The 16,966-nt window shown below is 46.3% G+C and overlaps 1 protein-coding gene across 6 annotated transcripts in view; it reads left to right on the forward strand.

Moving 5' to 3' along the window:
• The window catches only part of kiaa1549la (KIAA1549-like a), a 37,364-nt gene that overhangs the window by 6,494 nt on the left and 13,904 nt on the right, over positions 1-16,966 (forward strand). For 5 of the 6 annotated variants that reach the window (XM_010904077.3, XM_020040590.2, XM_020040588.2 and 2 more), the window contains exons 2-13: positions 2,663-3,100; positions 3,443-4,057; positions 4,164-4,279; positions 6,596-6,818; positions 7,032-7,165; positions 7,292-7,460; positions 8,159-8,218; positions 11,583-11,743; positions 12,307-12,478; positions 12,739-12,899; positions 13,127-13,162; positions 15,126-15,310. In XM_010904077.3, coding sequence (XP_010902379.2) covers positions 2,663-3,100; positions 3,443-4,057; positions 4,164-4,279; positions 6,596-6,818; positions 7,032-7,165; positions 7,292-7,460; positions 8,159-8,218; positions 11,583-11,743; positions 12,307-12,478; positions 12,739-12,899; positions 13,127-13,162; positions 15,126-15,310 — 2,470 coding nt within the window. The remainder of the gene's footprint in view (positions 1-2,662; positions 3,101-3,442; positions 4,058-4,163; positions 4,280-6,595; positions 6,819-7,031; positions 7,166-7,291; positions 7,461-8,158; positions 8,219-11,582; positions 11,744-12,306; positions 12,479-12,738; positions 12,900-13,126; positions 13,163-15,125; positions 15,311-16,966) is intronic. The other variant, XM_020040591.2, reaches the window with a different exon arrangement.

The following is a 16,966-nucleotide window of genomic DNA, read 5'->3' on the forward strand; positions in this document are numbered from 1 at the left end:
ACATCCATATGGGTCACACAGAACCCGACTCCAACAGGAGATCAAACAGAACGGAGTGTTGTGTTTTCTGCAGATGTAGCTCTTTCCACAGCGTGGGCAAAGCACTGACAGACTGTCTCGTTATTGGCATTTTTCAGCTTTCCAAAAACATTTAATACTCTCCTTAATCATAAGCTGTGCAAAGCTCAGGCTGTCATTTGATTTTAGTTTAGCATTTATGTGAGTAAGCGGGCTGTAAATGGATAGGCTTTACTAATACTGTATTTAGTGTGCCTTTACAGAGAAGTGTGAGAAAAAGTCAAAAGGTCTTCAGCTCATAATTTATGCAAAAATGTTACCTAGGAGACAGCAGTACTGACTTTTTTTTGCATGCAATTACAGGAAGGTAGGTGGGTTGATGATTTACATTTTTGATTGTATTTATTAGTTATTATTTTTTTCCCACCAATCACAACTTGTGTAGACGGAATAACAACGGCCCATAGGCTGTTCTGTTGCTATGCAGAGTCTACAGATGCACCCTGGGCTGCGGTGTGACCACACTTAGCAGGTGTCTACGCGGTACCGCTCAACGTAAAATGAAAGACCGATCTGGTAGTGTTTGAAAAACAAAACGTGGAAATAGCAGTTGAACTTGCTCAGCACTCAAATCTGCCTGGATGTCACTGATCCACAATAACACTTTATGATTCCCTTTGCTCATCTGTCTGATCTCGAAGGACTAGAACAGAGGGATATGCAGCACATAGTCGACAAGGTCCGGAAAACCGCTGATCTTCTGTTCTACCCAATCATTAATGGACTCTCTTGACGTCCCTGTTCTCAATCAGTCCCTGATTACTGGGGAAGAGAACTGACGCAGAAAAACTGGCTCGAATTTGTCCCGTCACTGAATGCGATGCAATGTGTTTGCACTTCCTCACATTTAGCACGTTTAGCTCTTGCAATAACTTGCTCTAATCAGAATTCAACAGAGACAGATGGGCACTATGAATAGTTTCAGGAAGTGTGTTTGTCCATCCTGTTGAAAAAAGGTGTCACTCCTTGGAAAGCATGCCACACTGCCTCAGTGGGTTTGATTTTGGTTGGACACTTCCCCAGTGCCCTCTCCTTACCACCTGCGCCTCCTGTTTTTTTTCCCCCTCCTCCAATGGCTCCGTACGGGCAGAGGGTCTTGGTATACCCCAGGATGACTATGGCTGCCATGTGTTGTCATATTAAACCAAGGGAGGAGTTTTACTGTGCTCCGCCGTGGCTCTGCCTCTTGGTGATCTCTCTGTGCTTCTGAGTGAAGGCTTCGTATGTTGCACCCGGTCAGAGCAGGTGGCTTCTGTGGGAGGATGGGACGGATAGGGGAGAGAGTTCCTCAGTGTGTCCTGTCTTCGAGACAATGAATGGTGCTCCACACATTGCTGAGCATATTGGGTCTTGCGGGATAGATATGTACCGGGAGCGTTTGCTGCGAAGAACACGCAAATCCACTGTCGTGCGCTGTATATTCATGTAGGGCTTTTGACGATTAGTCTGTCAGAGCTTTGGCTAGATTAATGTTGGCTGTTTTCTGGTAGACTAATTGTTTGAGTCGAACAGTTCAGCGGGCAGTGTTAATGGGAGACAGTGCGCATGTTCTGTATGGATGCTGGGGATGTTAGCATGGGGCCTAATTGTACAAAGCCAGCCTGGTTCGGAAATCCTTCCTTTTAATTAAACTATCCTCAGATGGATAAGCTGAGAGTGTGGGGGAATTGTGTGCATGGAATGGAAGTACAAATGCGCTCTGGAGGTTTGGCTGTATTCCATTGGTTATCTTACAGAAGGCAATACAGTGTGCCTGGAGCCTGTTACTCATTGTTTTCTTGTACTTTACTGTACATGAGGAAAAATACCTTGAAAATATCACCACCATATCAGATTTAATGTAGTAGCTTTTTCTTGTAGGTTGAGATTATACTGTGTGTTTTTAAATCGCAGCAGCTGCTTATGTTTGCCCCAAGATATGTACTTGGGAACATCTGAATTAATTCCCTACGCTTGTCCTGAACAAAACGTAAGTGACCTACTTAAAATAATTATTCCTCTGTCACACAGCTTCCTAATGCTGCTCCTAGATGACTAAGAGGTTTTGTGTCCTCACATGGTGGGAAGTCAGTTTCCTCCCGCACAGCTCATATTGCAATGGGAGGGCATAGTCAGGCGGCATTTTAAAGAACATGATTTCCTATTTTGAAGATTTAGTTCTGGAAATAGCCGTTAATGGTGAGAAACATGGGGAAACAGTCAGGGTGTCATCATAGGGCCTTGTAGGATTGATGAGTCAAACGGAGTATGAATGTGTTCCTTCCGTTGTTAAGGTCTACTCCCATCCTTGTTAAGGTCTACTCCCATCCTTGTTAAGGTCTACTCCCATCCTTGTTAAGGTCTACTCCCATCCTTGTTAAGGTCTACTCCCATCCTTGTTAAGGTCTACTCCCATCCTTGTTAAGGTCTACTCCCATCCTTGTTAAGGTCTACTCCCATCCTTGTTAAGGTCTACTCCCATCCTTGTTAAGGTCTACTCCCATCCTTGTTAAGGTCTACTCCCATCCTTGTTAAGGTCTACTCCCATCCTTGTTAAGGTCTACTCCCATCCTTGTTAAGGTCCGTCTTTCTCCTTGTTTTCCAGATGAAGGGCGCTACAACAAATCATCGGGGCATGCGGCTCTGCTACAGTATCCGGCCACGCCCTCCAACCTCTCCGTCAGGGCCACGCCCTCCAACCTCTCTGTCAGGGCCACTCCCTCCAACCTCTCTATCAGGGCCACGCCCTCCAACCTCCCTGTCAGGGCCACGCCAGTGGAGGACAGGCCCCGGGCCCTCCCAGCCATGCCCACGGGCGCAACAGCCCCAGCAGAGGCAACAGCAGAGGGCATGAGGGAGCAGCCGTGGTCCTCCTCTGTGCTGACCCTCCAGGGTAGCACTGACCAGCAGCCCCAGGCTCCTGGGCAACTGTCGGTGACGGCTAATGCCACCTCAGCATTCAGCAGTGACAATCAAACCACAGGAACAACAGACCCTTTATCTCTATCCCCTGTAGCCAGCAGCAGCTCAAACATCAGCTCTGGTAGGACCTGAGTTCTAAAAGACGATCCCCCTAGAGCGATGTGTGTGTATGTACAGTGGCTTGTGACAGCAGTGGGTGTCTACGGACGAGAGAGTCTTTGGCTCCTTTTTCGTCATCTTTATCATTGCCGTCATTCCATTTTATTTTGACGCAGCTCAGTTCCATATCACCCTGCCCCATCCCCTCCATCACGTACCTCTCCGGTGCCTGCAGCCTCTCACGCTCTGACATCATCCTCGCAGTATGTGACATCATCCACGTGTGACAATATTCAGCTGATGTGAGTCACTTGACATGACCCCGTTGTGATGTTACACAAACTGGTTTGTGCTTCCATTGCAGAGGAGGCGGTCGGCGGTTTGCCGGCGAACCCGGATTTGCCCACAGTCCCGGGGGTGTCCTCCCTGGCCACGCTGGGCGAGAGCGACGCCGCCCCCCTGGAGAATGTGACCAGTCCGTTCTCTACCCGCGCGCTGAACGCTACTACACCGGCAAGGGCTAACGCTAACAGCACTTCAGCGTCCACCTCGGCTGCACACACCAAGCCAACACCAGACACTGTGACCAACGAAAGTCTACAGCTCACAACTGTCACCACCACGACGGTAACACCCCTGAATGTGACCAGCACAACTGTGACACCCCAAACCGCGATGGCTCCGACCACAGAGGGCGTTGCAACCACGACGTGGACCACTGCGACCACGGTGGGGGTAACCGCCCTCCGAGAGACCACGGTCCTGATAACCACCGCTGAACCACCCGCCACGACCACGACCACTCCCAGCACGACGACGACTACTACCGCCATGCTGCCCACAACTTTGACCGTCCACACCACGAGCACCAAAATTGCGCTCGCCACCTCGCGAGTGACCACAACTGAAACTCCTCCCACCAGTGCTGAAGAGGACCGTTTACCATGTAACATCACTGAGAAGACTTGGGTGAAAACAGGTGTGATTTCTCTGTTCAACGCTCCGTCTGAACAGTAACATGCACTATGTTGTTCCTTGTCACAGGTATCGTTACGGCATCTCACATCTGTGTGTTTTCTCCTCAGTTTTGTCCATGCAGTTGTGGAGGAACAGGCTTGACATCATCGTGAGGGAGAATCTGTCTAAAGGGCTCACCCATGCTTTACAGAGGGCCTTCAATGACACCAGTGTTTATGTCCAGGTCAGCGTTCTTCTGTACTCTTCTGTCTGTATTAGGATGCTCTTTTTCTCCCGAGAATAAAAAATACTCTGTGGCCAGTTTATTAGGGTGATGCAAATGGATCACTCCTACAGACAGTCTATCATGTCTTTCTATGTGAAAGAGGCAGACAGGCATTGAGGCAAACTGGTTCAAGTATCTCTGAAACTGCAGCTTTTCATTCACAACAGTGTTAAGGCTGTACTCAGATTGAGGCTACAAACAAAAAACATCCTGTCAGCTTTGGTCTTGTGGCTAAAAACAGCTTGTTGATGAGGTCACAGGAGAGTAGAAAAATCATGCAAGCTAACAGCCGGGCTATACAAAGGAGATTACTGTTTCAGCACAATAGAGGACCTTTTTTTCTTCCCTTTTAATTTTATGTCTAATTCACAATTATGGCCCCCTTGCAACAACTCCACAGAATATGTGGGATTGTCAACGTTTAAGACGTGTCCTCCAATCACATCTCGCCAAGCCGGTATGCTTTTTATGGCACCGCCCAGTCAACCAGGAAATATACTGTATGCTGGCACACAGCAAACCCATTCGCCAGCCATAAACCATGATTAAGCTTGCAGGCACCCTACCTACCACAAGGAGTCGCTAGAGCATGACAAAACCGGGCAGGGCTGTCCAACATCCACCCATCAACCCCGGATGGCACTGAGACAATTTTGCCCTGGTCTCTGCTGGATGTCTGTGTACTGTGGGTATGCCGGGACCAGGATTCTACCACCTGATCGCAGTGACCCAGCTGTACTGTGAGGCGATAACTTCGACCACTGGGCCCAGAAGGGCATTTTGGAACGCACAACTTGCCAGTCCTCCTGACAGATGGGGTGTTGCAGCAGACCGCCACACAGACTTCCACTCCTAACAACTAGAAAGTAGTGAAAACGGCTCCAGTGAGCATCCAGTTAAAAAACATTGTCAGGTCCGATGAATCCCGATGGGCCTGCACAGTACATAAACCTCAATGCAAAGATGTTTGGGAGGAGATGGACCTGGCTGTTCGCGGCACGAATGTACTGCTGTCCATTTTGAAGGAACAGTCTGATGCCATTGCTTCAACAGGAACCGACACTCCTGAAGAATATTTACCACAGCTTGTAGAATCCAGGCCCCATTCAAACTAGTCCGGAGGCAAAAGGTCTGTCCTGGTACCAGTTGGATAAACTGGCCATTGAGTGGAAACTACATCAAATGTAGTGTGTGTCAAAATCCTTAAATGTTGCATCTGTCCTCTCCCATCTGTTGAGTCAGCATGTTGGTTACTGTATCTGGCCAATCAGAGCATCACAGTGTGGTTCACCACTTCTGGATGGCCACTCCTGGAGCCACAGTAGTGTATTTACTTGCCCTGGTTCCCCCAAACTCTCACTGGGATGGCTGAGTAAACTGAAGTGACCAATAGTGAAAGGATTTCCATTTGATGATAAATGGCCTCTTGTATTGTGAATAAGAGTTGCGTTATAGAGAATGTGAAGATAATGGCTCTTCTGGACCCTATCAGCTGAATTAGTAAAACCCATTGTTACCAGTGTTTCCTCTCCAAAAATGTCTATTATTCTGCTCTGTTATTCTCCCACTGTGTTTCTTTGTGTCTTTCACTCCTCAGTCACACCTATTAATGTTTTGGTCTCTCTTTCTCCCTCTCTCTCTCTTTGATGTCTGACTCAGTTTAAGTCCATAGATTTTCTGACTGTGCTGTCAGTCAGTGCGGTCTCTGTACGCCTGTCTGTTTCTCTGTAGGCCTGTCTGTTTCTCTGTCCGCCTGTCTGTTTCTCTGTCCGCCTGTCTGTCAGCGTTGCGTTGTATCCTAGGCCTCATCTCCTCTCAACATCAGTATCAGTCAATCAACCAAATGTGTTTTATTAAGCCCCTTTTTAAATTGTCCGTTGTCACAAAGTACTTTCGCAGATACCCACCCTGAAACCGCAAAAGAGCAAACAACAAGAATGATTGCACAGTGTCTAGGAAAAACTCCCCAGTATGACCCCAACCTAGAAAGAAACCTAGAGATGAGTCAGACTGAGGTGTGGCAGTTCGCTTGAAGATGACTGTAAATGACCTTTTTTGCATCAACGTTAAGATGACTAGCAGGTTAATAAATGGGCAATACTCATGTTTTACTTCTAAGCCTGGTGCTAATCAGCAAGAGACAACAGAAAGACCAGCTGTACAGTTGGGGCTATCTAACACATACTGGTAGAGACAACTGCTGACCCACTGCTGTGTTGTGTTGGGTGTTGGCCATGGCCGTCACAATGTAAACAACATTATTTCTCTTCACAGGTTGAACGTGACCTCTGCAGCCCTCACAATGTGACCCTTGGGTACTATGTAACCAGTGGGAAAACGGTTTACATAGCATCTGTGGTGGTGGAGACGGTAAATGCCTATGGCTTCGACAAAGTCCTGGCAGACATCCGCCAGCACAGTCCTCTGGTGAAGGCTGTTCTGGTCCCTGTGGCCCACTGGGCCCCCAGCCTTAGTGTCCATCTGCAGCTCAAAACCGGTGAGGTCCATTAGAAACAGAACTTCAATAGAAGAAAGCCAACCTAGTTATTGGGGGAGTTCATACAGCCCCTGAACAACTCATGTCTGTCGGTAGAGGAAAGATGGGTGGTATCACTGTAATTGTAGAAAATGTTCGCTTTTGATGTGCCATAACTGAGTGTACCGTACTGATATGTGGATTGATGGTTGCTCTGTGTTTTCTTTCCTTCAGTTCTCAGGTTTGTAGGCCCAGCGGACAACATCTACTCGTGCAGTTTCGTTCAAATGATGGAGCAGCGTTTGGAGAATGCCTTTGAGGACGCTCAGGACAAAGTGCTGGAATCTTACGGCAGGCTTTCCGTTGAGGTAGTTTTTTCTTATGACTTGGTGTCATGTTCAATCACACGATAAACACACCTGATTACAAGACTTTGTAGTTACTTCGACATGTACGATGTGGCGCAGTAATATCCTTGCGTGTTATTGTCAAAGATCCAGGGCACGTTCCAGGCGACAGGCTCCCCTGCTGTATCTCTGGTCTATGTGGTCCAAAACCAGGATGCTGTCCTGAATGGAACGGTCTCCAGTGGGCTTCTCAATCAGCTGACCGCAGAGATGGTGGGCTACTTCCTCTTCTACCCACCGCTTGTCATCGCTGAGCGTAAGTTGCCCCACGGCCTCATGGGATGGTGTGAGTAACATATTTTACCTGACTGGTGGTGTTGTCTTTCTGTTTTTGTTAATTGTTATATGTCATTATCCCCATAGCTTTTGTCCATGAACTGTAGTGTATATTCCTGTGCGGATTCCAGGAGTGATCACGAGACGTTTTTGGTGGCATCCATTTACTGTAATCCCATGTTTTTTTCTTAAGACAGTAGGAGCCTCGCCCTTTGAATCACCTTCTCCGTGTTTATTCACAGAATGGTAATTTTAGCGTGAAGGGATCAGATAGCGTTCTATTTATATTTATGCTCTACATCAGGATTTCACCTCTCACTGGCAAAATGAACTGTTCCCAGTGGAATATTCTATACCTTTCCAGTTTCAGCAGAGTGTAGAACGGAGTGTTAGGAGGAATAAGGTGCCACTGCAAAGTCAGAGGCAACATGGCCTCCAGCCAGCTGCATTATGAGACAGGTGGCATTTATCAGGCATGTTCGACGTTAAGCAGCTCTCGTCTCTGTAACCTCACTCTCCCCATTTCTCACCCGCTCTTAACTTTCTCTCCCTTTCTCTCTCCATTGGTTCTTTATCCTTCTCTCTCTTTTTCTCTCAATTTGTTATTTCTCCTTTCTCTTTCTCTATTTGTTTTTTCTTTTTCTTTCTTCTCTCTCTCCTTCCTTGCCCTCTCCACAGCGCTGGAGTACCACAATCTGAATACCTCTGCTGCCACCAAGCAGTACTGGGTCATCACAGGTAATTACAACTATTGATTTTTACCAACTTTTAGTTTGTTAGTGGGGGGGGGGGGGGATTAAACATTGTTCCCTTTTTTATGTACTTTTATCTCAAAGCATATTCTGACCTTGAACTTGAGCGTGGTGAACATGGAAACGGAGGGGTGGCATTGGGTGCATTCACGGTAACGCCGTATTCGGACATTTTCTTAAGTCCCTCATAATGCCATCACCTTTACACCCCCTGAATGTGGTTGGGTGAACCTGTTGTTTCCTAGTAGGAAAGCATATATTTCCAGGGGTACATCAGAGGGCAGTGCAACTGGTCAGCATCGTCCTGGTAATCTAATACGTTTGCCTGGCCTGGACTCGTCGCAATCTTGCAGCTCCTTCTAGTGGTTTGGGTGTCTGTGACCTCAGTTGAGGGGGAAGGCCGTGGAGTGTGCTCCTTCAGACGCGCCAGGACAGAAGTGTAGACTCCCTGAAAAGAACCAGCTTCAAAAGACACACATCTCGACATCAACTGTCTCAAGTCCGCTGAGGGTTGCTGCAATCAGGCGGGGCCTTAATTACAATTTCAATATATAAAGTTTGGGATTAAAATATGGTAAATGTAATTTAGGATTGCTGGAGGTGAGTGCTGAAAAGCATAACAGGCATTTCGGCCCATTTCCGACAGTGAAGTATACCATTCTGTGTCATTGTGCATCATTTTAATAATTGTATGGCCTTTTAACAGGCCGTGATAAGCAAGCCAAATGGGTGGAGTACAGCCGTAACAGTTTGAACGTTATGCATGGTTCAGTATTTGGCAGCGTTATCACCCAGTTCTGAGTGCAGGGAAAAGGCCAGGGTATTGCATACAGTTGGTCCTATTTTTATAATATACACTAATCTTCAAACATTGTCATGGATCATGGAAGAACAATGTGCCAATTCTCAGAATTAATCAAGTCTCTCCGAACACAGAGATTTTTGATAGACATTGTATGGGAGGGCATAGGCAGTAGTCAGCTCCGGGTCAGTCATTCTATCAGTCAGTCAGTCAGTCAGTCAGTCATTCACCGTAGTACAACACAAAACAAGTATTGTCAACCTAAACTAATGATTCAGTCATGCCTACCAAAGCCAAAAGGACTTAAAGCTCTGCCCTCACCGCTACTTGTTTTTCAGCATCAGCTTAACTGTCCATATTTTGTATATCTCTGCCGAGCGTTGTTGTCATGGTGACAATTTCCCTGCCTTAAAATTACTGTTACATTAAACGAAAAGTAGTCCAGTTTCAGCTGTCTTTTTATCAGGCAAATGGTCTACGTTCTGTAATTTGCTGATTTAATGGACAAGCTGAGAGCTACCTGGGTGCTGCCACACTTTGCTTAACTAGCGGAGAGGCGTAATCCTTATAGCTGAATGGTATGGAGAAGGTGGGTTATGAGAGGCAAGCTAACAAACCTAGCAACAAGGTTGAAGCTCCCTGCCCACCGGCCAATAATGTTTCTACGCGGAACGTTCTGCCGCCTCCTCCTGCAAACCTTCGCCGTGGTGGAGGTTTTGCGCCGCGGCAGACTTCATCGTATGTATGGCGGCAACAGTGATGGCCTAGTTGACCCCGTAGCAGGTATCAGAGCGACAGTGATGTAGCCAGTTGGATTAACTGGTTTGCCGATTTGGTCAAGGGGCTTGGGGAGAAGGAGAAAGTTAGGAGGTGGGGGGACACAGCTGGGATGGTCCGCTCGACTCCAAAACTAACGGAGTGTAGTGAGGTACACAACAGCTTAGGTTCCCCTCCCCTCCTCTGACACGTTCACGGTGGTGCCCCCCCCCCCCTCCCCCAGAGATGGCTTGGCTTAGCGGGTGTCACTTGTCACCCGGTTCACACATTCACAAAGAGTCATGCAAATCTGTGTGCACAATGAAGAAAGTCTCCAGCAAGAGTTGTGCACTGGCGAGAGTGGTGGATGTGAGAAGATGTCAAGAATTCCCCTAAGCTCTACAGTGGAACAGTGATTGTGCAGTGTAGCACTGAGAGGCCCTGTCTCCTTATTCCACTAGACATGCTGTCCAGTGGTGATGGTGAGAATTGTTGTGTGGTGGTTGAAAACTCAATTTTGCTGGATTCAGTGTTGAACTGTTCTCGGCGCAGGACATTTTTACAGTTTCTAAAGGGGGCTGTAGTGTGTTCACACCTCCCTCTTCTTGTTGGTAGATTAGGGTATTTGTGAAAATACTGTAGCAATGCAGAATGGGAAAGTGCTGGCATACTGGACAGATCACTGTAGCGAAAACGATGTCACAAAATGACAATTTTCCTTTCGTTGTTTGGTTCAAATCATAAGATTCTGTGTAAATTGGCATGTCCACCTAGTTGTCTTCCAATCACAACTTGATCAGTGGCACTAGATTAACTTCAGGCACTTTAAGAGATAACGGGTAAATGTATTCTCTGTAAGCTTGGCATTGGTTGACTGACTTTATCTAACCTAGCCAAACTAAAAAGTAATTCCAGATTGTAGACATTTTTGTGGTGGTTGTTGAGTGAACTAGGCCTAGCCTGCATGTTTGCCATCTGCCTGTCGTCAACAGTTGATGTGTTTACAGCACATAGAGTAGCTGTCGCTGATTCCCAATCCCGCGTTTTTAGCCAGAATTGGACAAATCTTCAGTACCAGTGTCAGATCGTGCACCCCTACAGTGATTTCCACACACTTTCCACCCTGGATATCCCTGTCGTGCTCCTGGACACAGGCCCCGTGGGGGGAACTGCATTTTGACAAAAACACATGTTGAAGACGTGTTTCTCCATAGGAGATAAGAGCATTCCGTCCGAAAAAGTACGTTGAAAAACTTGCTGATCAAACTGGTAGGCCATCCAGCAGATGTGTTTCCTGGGGTTCAATTACAGAGCATTTATTTAAAATCTTGCATGTACACAGGGTAACATCTGAATATCAAATACTGAGAAATGCTTAAATCAAAAGGCATGAATCAGCCCCTTAGTGCTTTGCTTGACTGTTGTTTGTTGTGTAAATTTCTGCACTCATGTTGTTTTTTTTCTCCAACATCTTTGAGCTCCTCTTTCCTCTCGAATGGTATTGATGCATTATTTAGAGCTTCCTGACATCTGCTTCTGAAAGATCACATCGGTTCAGGGCTCAGTGTGAGGGAGGCGCTCTTTTGTGAGAGGACTCTTAAGTGGGATTTAGCCTCCCCCCTGTACCTTTCTGCCACTGTCATGGAGATCAGCCTGACTGTAATGAAACTTACAGGATGAATAACAAGACCTCTCTGTCCTCCACCATCACTACCCCACATATCTACCTCCTCTCCTGTTCCCCTCACCCCCCCCCCCCCCCGCCCTCTCCCTGTGTCCCACTGCTCTGCAGTAATTCAGGATGTTGACAGCTCTTCTCTGGAGGGGAATTATCAGAGCTTCGCTAGTTTAATGGAGCAACGGCTAGCTGAGCTGTTTTTGGTGGCTGGGCGTCAGGGGAGCCAGGGGAGTCGCTTTAGAAGGGCCACCACTGTCGGGAGCTACACTGTCCAGGTGGGGTTGGCAAGCATGCACGAACACACACACACACACACACACACACACACACCTACACGCAAATATAACCACAGACCACGGCTGTACGCTCACTCACTGATAAACTACCTTGTTCAGTGAAACCACTTAAACATTTTGTGCTCACTTGCCAGCGTGTCACTGTTTTATGAAGAGTCACAGAATTTCTATTTCCTCTTTCATGTTTTGACATGCATTTCTTTCTTTGAATGTAAAGTCACAGATGATCAGGTTTTATGACGGGGAGAGAGCTCATGTAACGGATGTTGATCTCTTCTGTTTAACACTCCCCCCTGCTTTATGGCCAGCTGTAATTACAACCTTTGATTCAACTGCTGTGATGCATTATGGACGTTAAACATTTGATCTGTAATCAACTAACCGGAATTCCACTGGTTCATATTAATCCCATGAGTCTGACCTCTGATTGATGTCATTTTCGAGGGTTTGTCCCGTAAGATAGCACACTCATTATCGTATATGGCTCGATTTTGGTTTGGGTAGCATACATCTTACTATTGTATGGCTCTTGTGTTGTTTAGATGGTTGGAATTCGTCGACTCCCTGGGCCGAAGAACCCCGCAGAAATGACTTACTACACCCAACTGAACGGAGCCCCTTTAAGTGGCATAACAGCAGCAAAGACCCTGAGCACCTTGGATTCCCAAACCATGGCCCTAACCCTGGGTTACTTTGTCCAGGTCCAAGCTGATCGTAGGTTATCTCCTAGACGTCTTCCAGACAACCGTAACGTTATTCATCTAAGACAGTAATCGCAGAAACGCAGAAGTACATTCTTACTCAGTCAGCCGCACCCAGATTCAGCCACCATTATGTTAGAGAGGCACAGATTGGATACAATGGACAACATCGATCTGCGCCTCAGTACTAATGGAAGAATTGCGAACAACAATACATGTTTGATGGGTGGTGTGTGGGCAGTGTATTTATTCTGTCTCACTGGTTACCGACAGCTGTGGTTAAGGTCCCGCCTGCCAATCTGTGGATCACGGCCGTGTTGACGCCTGTTGCCCTGGTAATGGTAGTTGTCGTCATGGTCATCGCCATCATGTGGAAGAGGAACAGAATCATCTTCAAGACCGGCGCATTCAGAAGCTTCAAAACGCGCTCCAAGGTGAGCTCTACCAATCTCTTAAGATCTTAATGTACACTTCAGAGAAATGTTGCGTCTGGCCAAGCACTGGCATTTTATCTCGGTTTGCTCACTCACTCGTAGCCAGTGGTCATGATTGAGGTGGATGCTCAGTGCATGTGACTGGGGCGAAATGACAGTCCAGTTGGTTTGAAGTGCTGACGGTGAATTCTTAGCTAAATGTTCCCTTTAACTGTCTTCTTGTTTAGACATCCTATCGGAGGGAGGGCAGTTATCATCACCAGGTATTGACTGTGGCATTTGTGAGTAAATGTATGTGGCCATGCTTGGGATGGGACGTCCATTCTACGTTGATGGATCCTGGGGGGGGAAATCAATGTTGGGAGGGGCCTCACCAGGGCGTCGACGATCAATGGGCCATTCTGTGCTTCCCCGTTCCCTTCAAATCCATAGTAGTGATTCGGTCTCATCTCACACCAGCCAGTGGCTCTCTGGCGGAATCCAAGCGATCAGTAATGTTGTCACCGGATTAAATAGTGTGCAATTTAGATTAATAGGGATAATGTAGGAGATCCGCCCCTAACCCTTTCAGATTCATCATGGCTGATTTCTGTGTTATTTCTGTACATCGTTCCAGCATAACTCCTTCCTGAGGAACGTACATGCACGTACTGGATATGGTAAATTTCTGGATGTTAGCTACAGCTTATGTTGTTGGACAAGGTCAAATATACACGATTAGTGTAAAAAACTGGTAGAAGGATGGGACCTCTCTTTCTAAATAGGGCTTATTAGTAGATTATTTATTAGTGTATTTAGATATGAGAGTGCAGTGCTTCAAGGTTTTGTTGATTTGTGAAACTGTTTGTAAACATTTCATGTCTCTGGGCTGTTCTGCATGTGACATTAATTATTCAAAGCATCGCTAAATAAGAAACTCACATGGTGCTGCCGGGAAGAGAACTGTCTTTTCCTTTCTGATCCAGAGATGGGGCATTCATGTGCAAATGAGATAAATGTTCTTATAATTATTTGGTTTATGTGTTGCTTGTGGCAATATGACAAAAGGACATTAGTGGTAAATGCGTTGTGTTCAGCTTTTTGGCTAACGCTACACTGCACATATTTGCAGTCTGTTGGAATGGAATCTGTTGATGTCCAAACATTCTGGTAATGAAGAAAAAATACCAAGCAGAGCAAAACCCACTGTTGGGATATGGGACTTCCTGAACCACTAGTTCACAGCACGTAATTATCCATTGAAATGGGACAACAGAGCTGCAAACCAATGGCATGGCTTCAGTCTGCATGTATGCTTCTTCATTAACACATCACATTGCTTCCTTTTCACAGCTTGTGGAACAGAAATAAAATCATTTCCCAATTTATCTTTCAGAGAGGTTCTACCAGGAGGTTTCATCACATTGTGGTGGGTGGGTGGTGGTTGGGGGGTTCCAAACCTCTCAGTCCTCTGACTCCATCAGTAATGAGCCCGAGTCAAAACACAGAATCCATCCATGTCAAATACATCACAGGCTAGCCTTGTGCGGACGGTTTCAGATCAAGAACATGTCTTCATCAAACTGGTCAGTGGAAGGATATAGGGAGACGATTTATTGCGTCAACAGCATCCAATTGGACAGAGAAGCCAGCCTCTTGCAAGTTAAATATAGCTGTGTTGAACTCAGCTCTCCAGGTTCATCGGTAGAAACATTATCCCCTAACTGTTAATGTCCAACATGATGCCAGGCTGTCTGTCTATATACAGCCTCTTCCCAGACTCACTGTCATATCACTAACCTCAGGACGAGGTAAAGATGCTCTGCGTGGAACAATATATCGATTTCTCTCCCACTTAGCTGTGTGTTGAAACCATGTGGGATGATACACTTGCTGGCACCATGCAACACTCTTTAATTATTTAGGCCGTGTGTAGTTACAATCCTCCATCCTCATCCCCACACGCACTCAAGTAGAAATACAAAGACCTCTCCAGAAATGGCATCAAACTAAAATAGTTCTAAAAAAAATCGTAACTTAAATGTAAATAAATATCATATTTTCAATTTCTTTCAGTACATCCCAACTTCAGAGTTGCTATTCAACCCCTGGGTTTAACATTTGGAAGAATCCCATTCTGTCGTTACTGACTGAGAGAAAATCTAGTTCAAAGAGTCATCTTTGTACACTCCTTGGTGATATATTGCGAGGTACTCTAAGCGCTTTCATGGACCCTCTTTGTCCCAGCCTGTGCAGGGATTTGACTATGCCAAGAAACACATGGGCCATCAACAAGGTGAGGAGACGGTTACCAAGGAGACGCTGGTTCTGGGGCTTCCAGTCAGAGATGCCCCATTGTCACTGGACCGAAAGGTGCACCAGGATGGGACCGCTTCCAAAAGACCTCCTTCTGCTGACATCATTCACAAAGGGTAAGAACACCCAATGAAATGGAAACCTGATGATAGGATCTGAATTGAGAATAATCCATGTTAACTGTAGATTACTGGAACACATTTCCGATTTGTTGGTGGGAATACTTTAAGTCAATGAAAATGCAAAAAAGAATGGCCAGATTTGTTTTTGCCAATCGTTTAAGTCAAGGATAATTCACATGAAATATGACAGTCTTGGACAGATTGCATAGAATCTGCTTAAATCTGCTCATGTTGACTGGCTTACAGTTGCCTGGGTGATGCCAATTCCACCAATTGTAGCGGTCTCTGTGTTAGGAAAGGCAATAGAAACCCAGTATTTCTTTACAAAAATGTGCAATGCCACAAAATCGAGGCCACTTGCTTTCTTTCCCATTAGTCTACTTTAATCTTGACTCTAGTCTTTCCATCACACCATTAGGCTTGTTTTTTGGCCAACCCAAAGTAACCTCAGTTACTGTCTTAAGGCTGTCAAACAGATCTCATCTGTCTTTGGATAATTTACCTCCACGTTGCCATTTCAGTGTTATATTTATAGCAGCCGTGCTGGAGGTGTGACACGAACTTCAATCAACAGTGGGCTTTGAAGGCACGGCAATGTAGACCCGGGTTCAGATACCAGTGGAAATCTATTAAATCTTTTTGAGTTTTTGCTTCGTGTAAGACCGCCTGGAGTGTCCAATGAATGCGGTTTGTCATATGTTGGACCACGCTATAGAACCATTAAGCCAGGCAAGCTCAGTCAAACACCAATTGAGTATGTGGAAAGATTTCAAACAGCGTCTGAACCCAGGTGTGCTACAGCTGTGTTTGCTATTCCAGTCACCCTTTGGCTGGACCCCTGGGCCCCTTCAGACTGGGATTAGAGAGGCTTCACTTGGCTACAGACACACAGCTCCTCTGCTTCTAGCTAACGCTGGGACTCTGCGGTGTGATGATTAAAGAATAAAATGCCTTTGAAAGGGTGCTGAGAATGATAATTGTGAAAACAAACAAGCGGTGAACACAGTGGTGTATGGTGAGCAGAAGGACATGGAAATGGGAGTGAAATACAAAGCCTAAAGAGATTCTTCCAGGGCCATGTTTGATTCAGTGTACCTTTGGGTTCAGGTTTGACAGGAATACACATTCTCACTGTGCTCTTTCTCTCTTACATTTTCACTGTCTCTCTTGCTCTCTCTCTCTCGCTCTCTCTATCTCTCTCTCTCTCTTGCTCTCTCTCTCTCTCTCTCTTGCTCTCTCGCTCTCTCTCTCTCTTGCTTGCTCTCGCTCTCTCTCTCTCTCTCTCTCTCTTGCTCGCTCTCGCTCTCTCTTGCTCGCTCTCGCTCTCTCTTGCTCGCTCTCTCTCTCTTGCTCGCTCTCACTTTCTCGCTCTCTCTCTCTCTCTCTCACTCTCTCTCTCTCTCTCTCTCTCTCTCTCTCTCTCTCTCTCTCTCTCTCTCTCTCTCCCCTCTTAAAATGCTCTTTCCTCCCTTTCTTAGTCTGGCTATGTACCACAGGGGTAGTATTTCACCTCATTATAGAAGCATGAATGTGTTTGCAAACCCCACTTTGCATTTTGGAATGCATTACACCCGAAATCTGAAACATCCAATCTGAATCCGTTTGGATGTGAGCTGACGTGATGCACGTGCCCGCTCTTAGCTGTCTTAT

The sequence above is a fragment of the Esox lucius genome, chromosome 19 (genome assembly GCF_011004845.1).
Source record: "Esox lucius isolate fEsoLuc1 chromosome 19, fEsoLuc1.pri, whole genome shotgun sequence".
NCBI classification, from domain to species: Eukaryota; Metazoa; Chordata; class Actinopteri; order Esociformes; family Esocidae; genus Esox; species Esox lucius.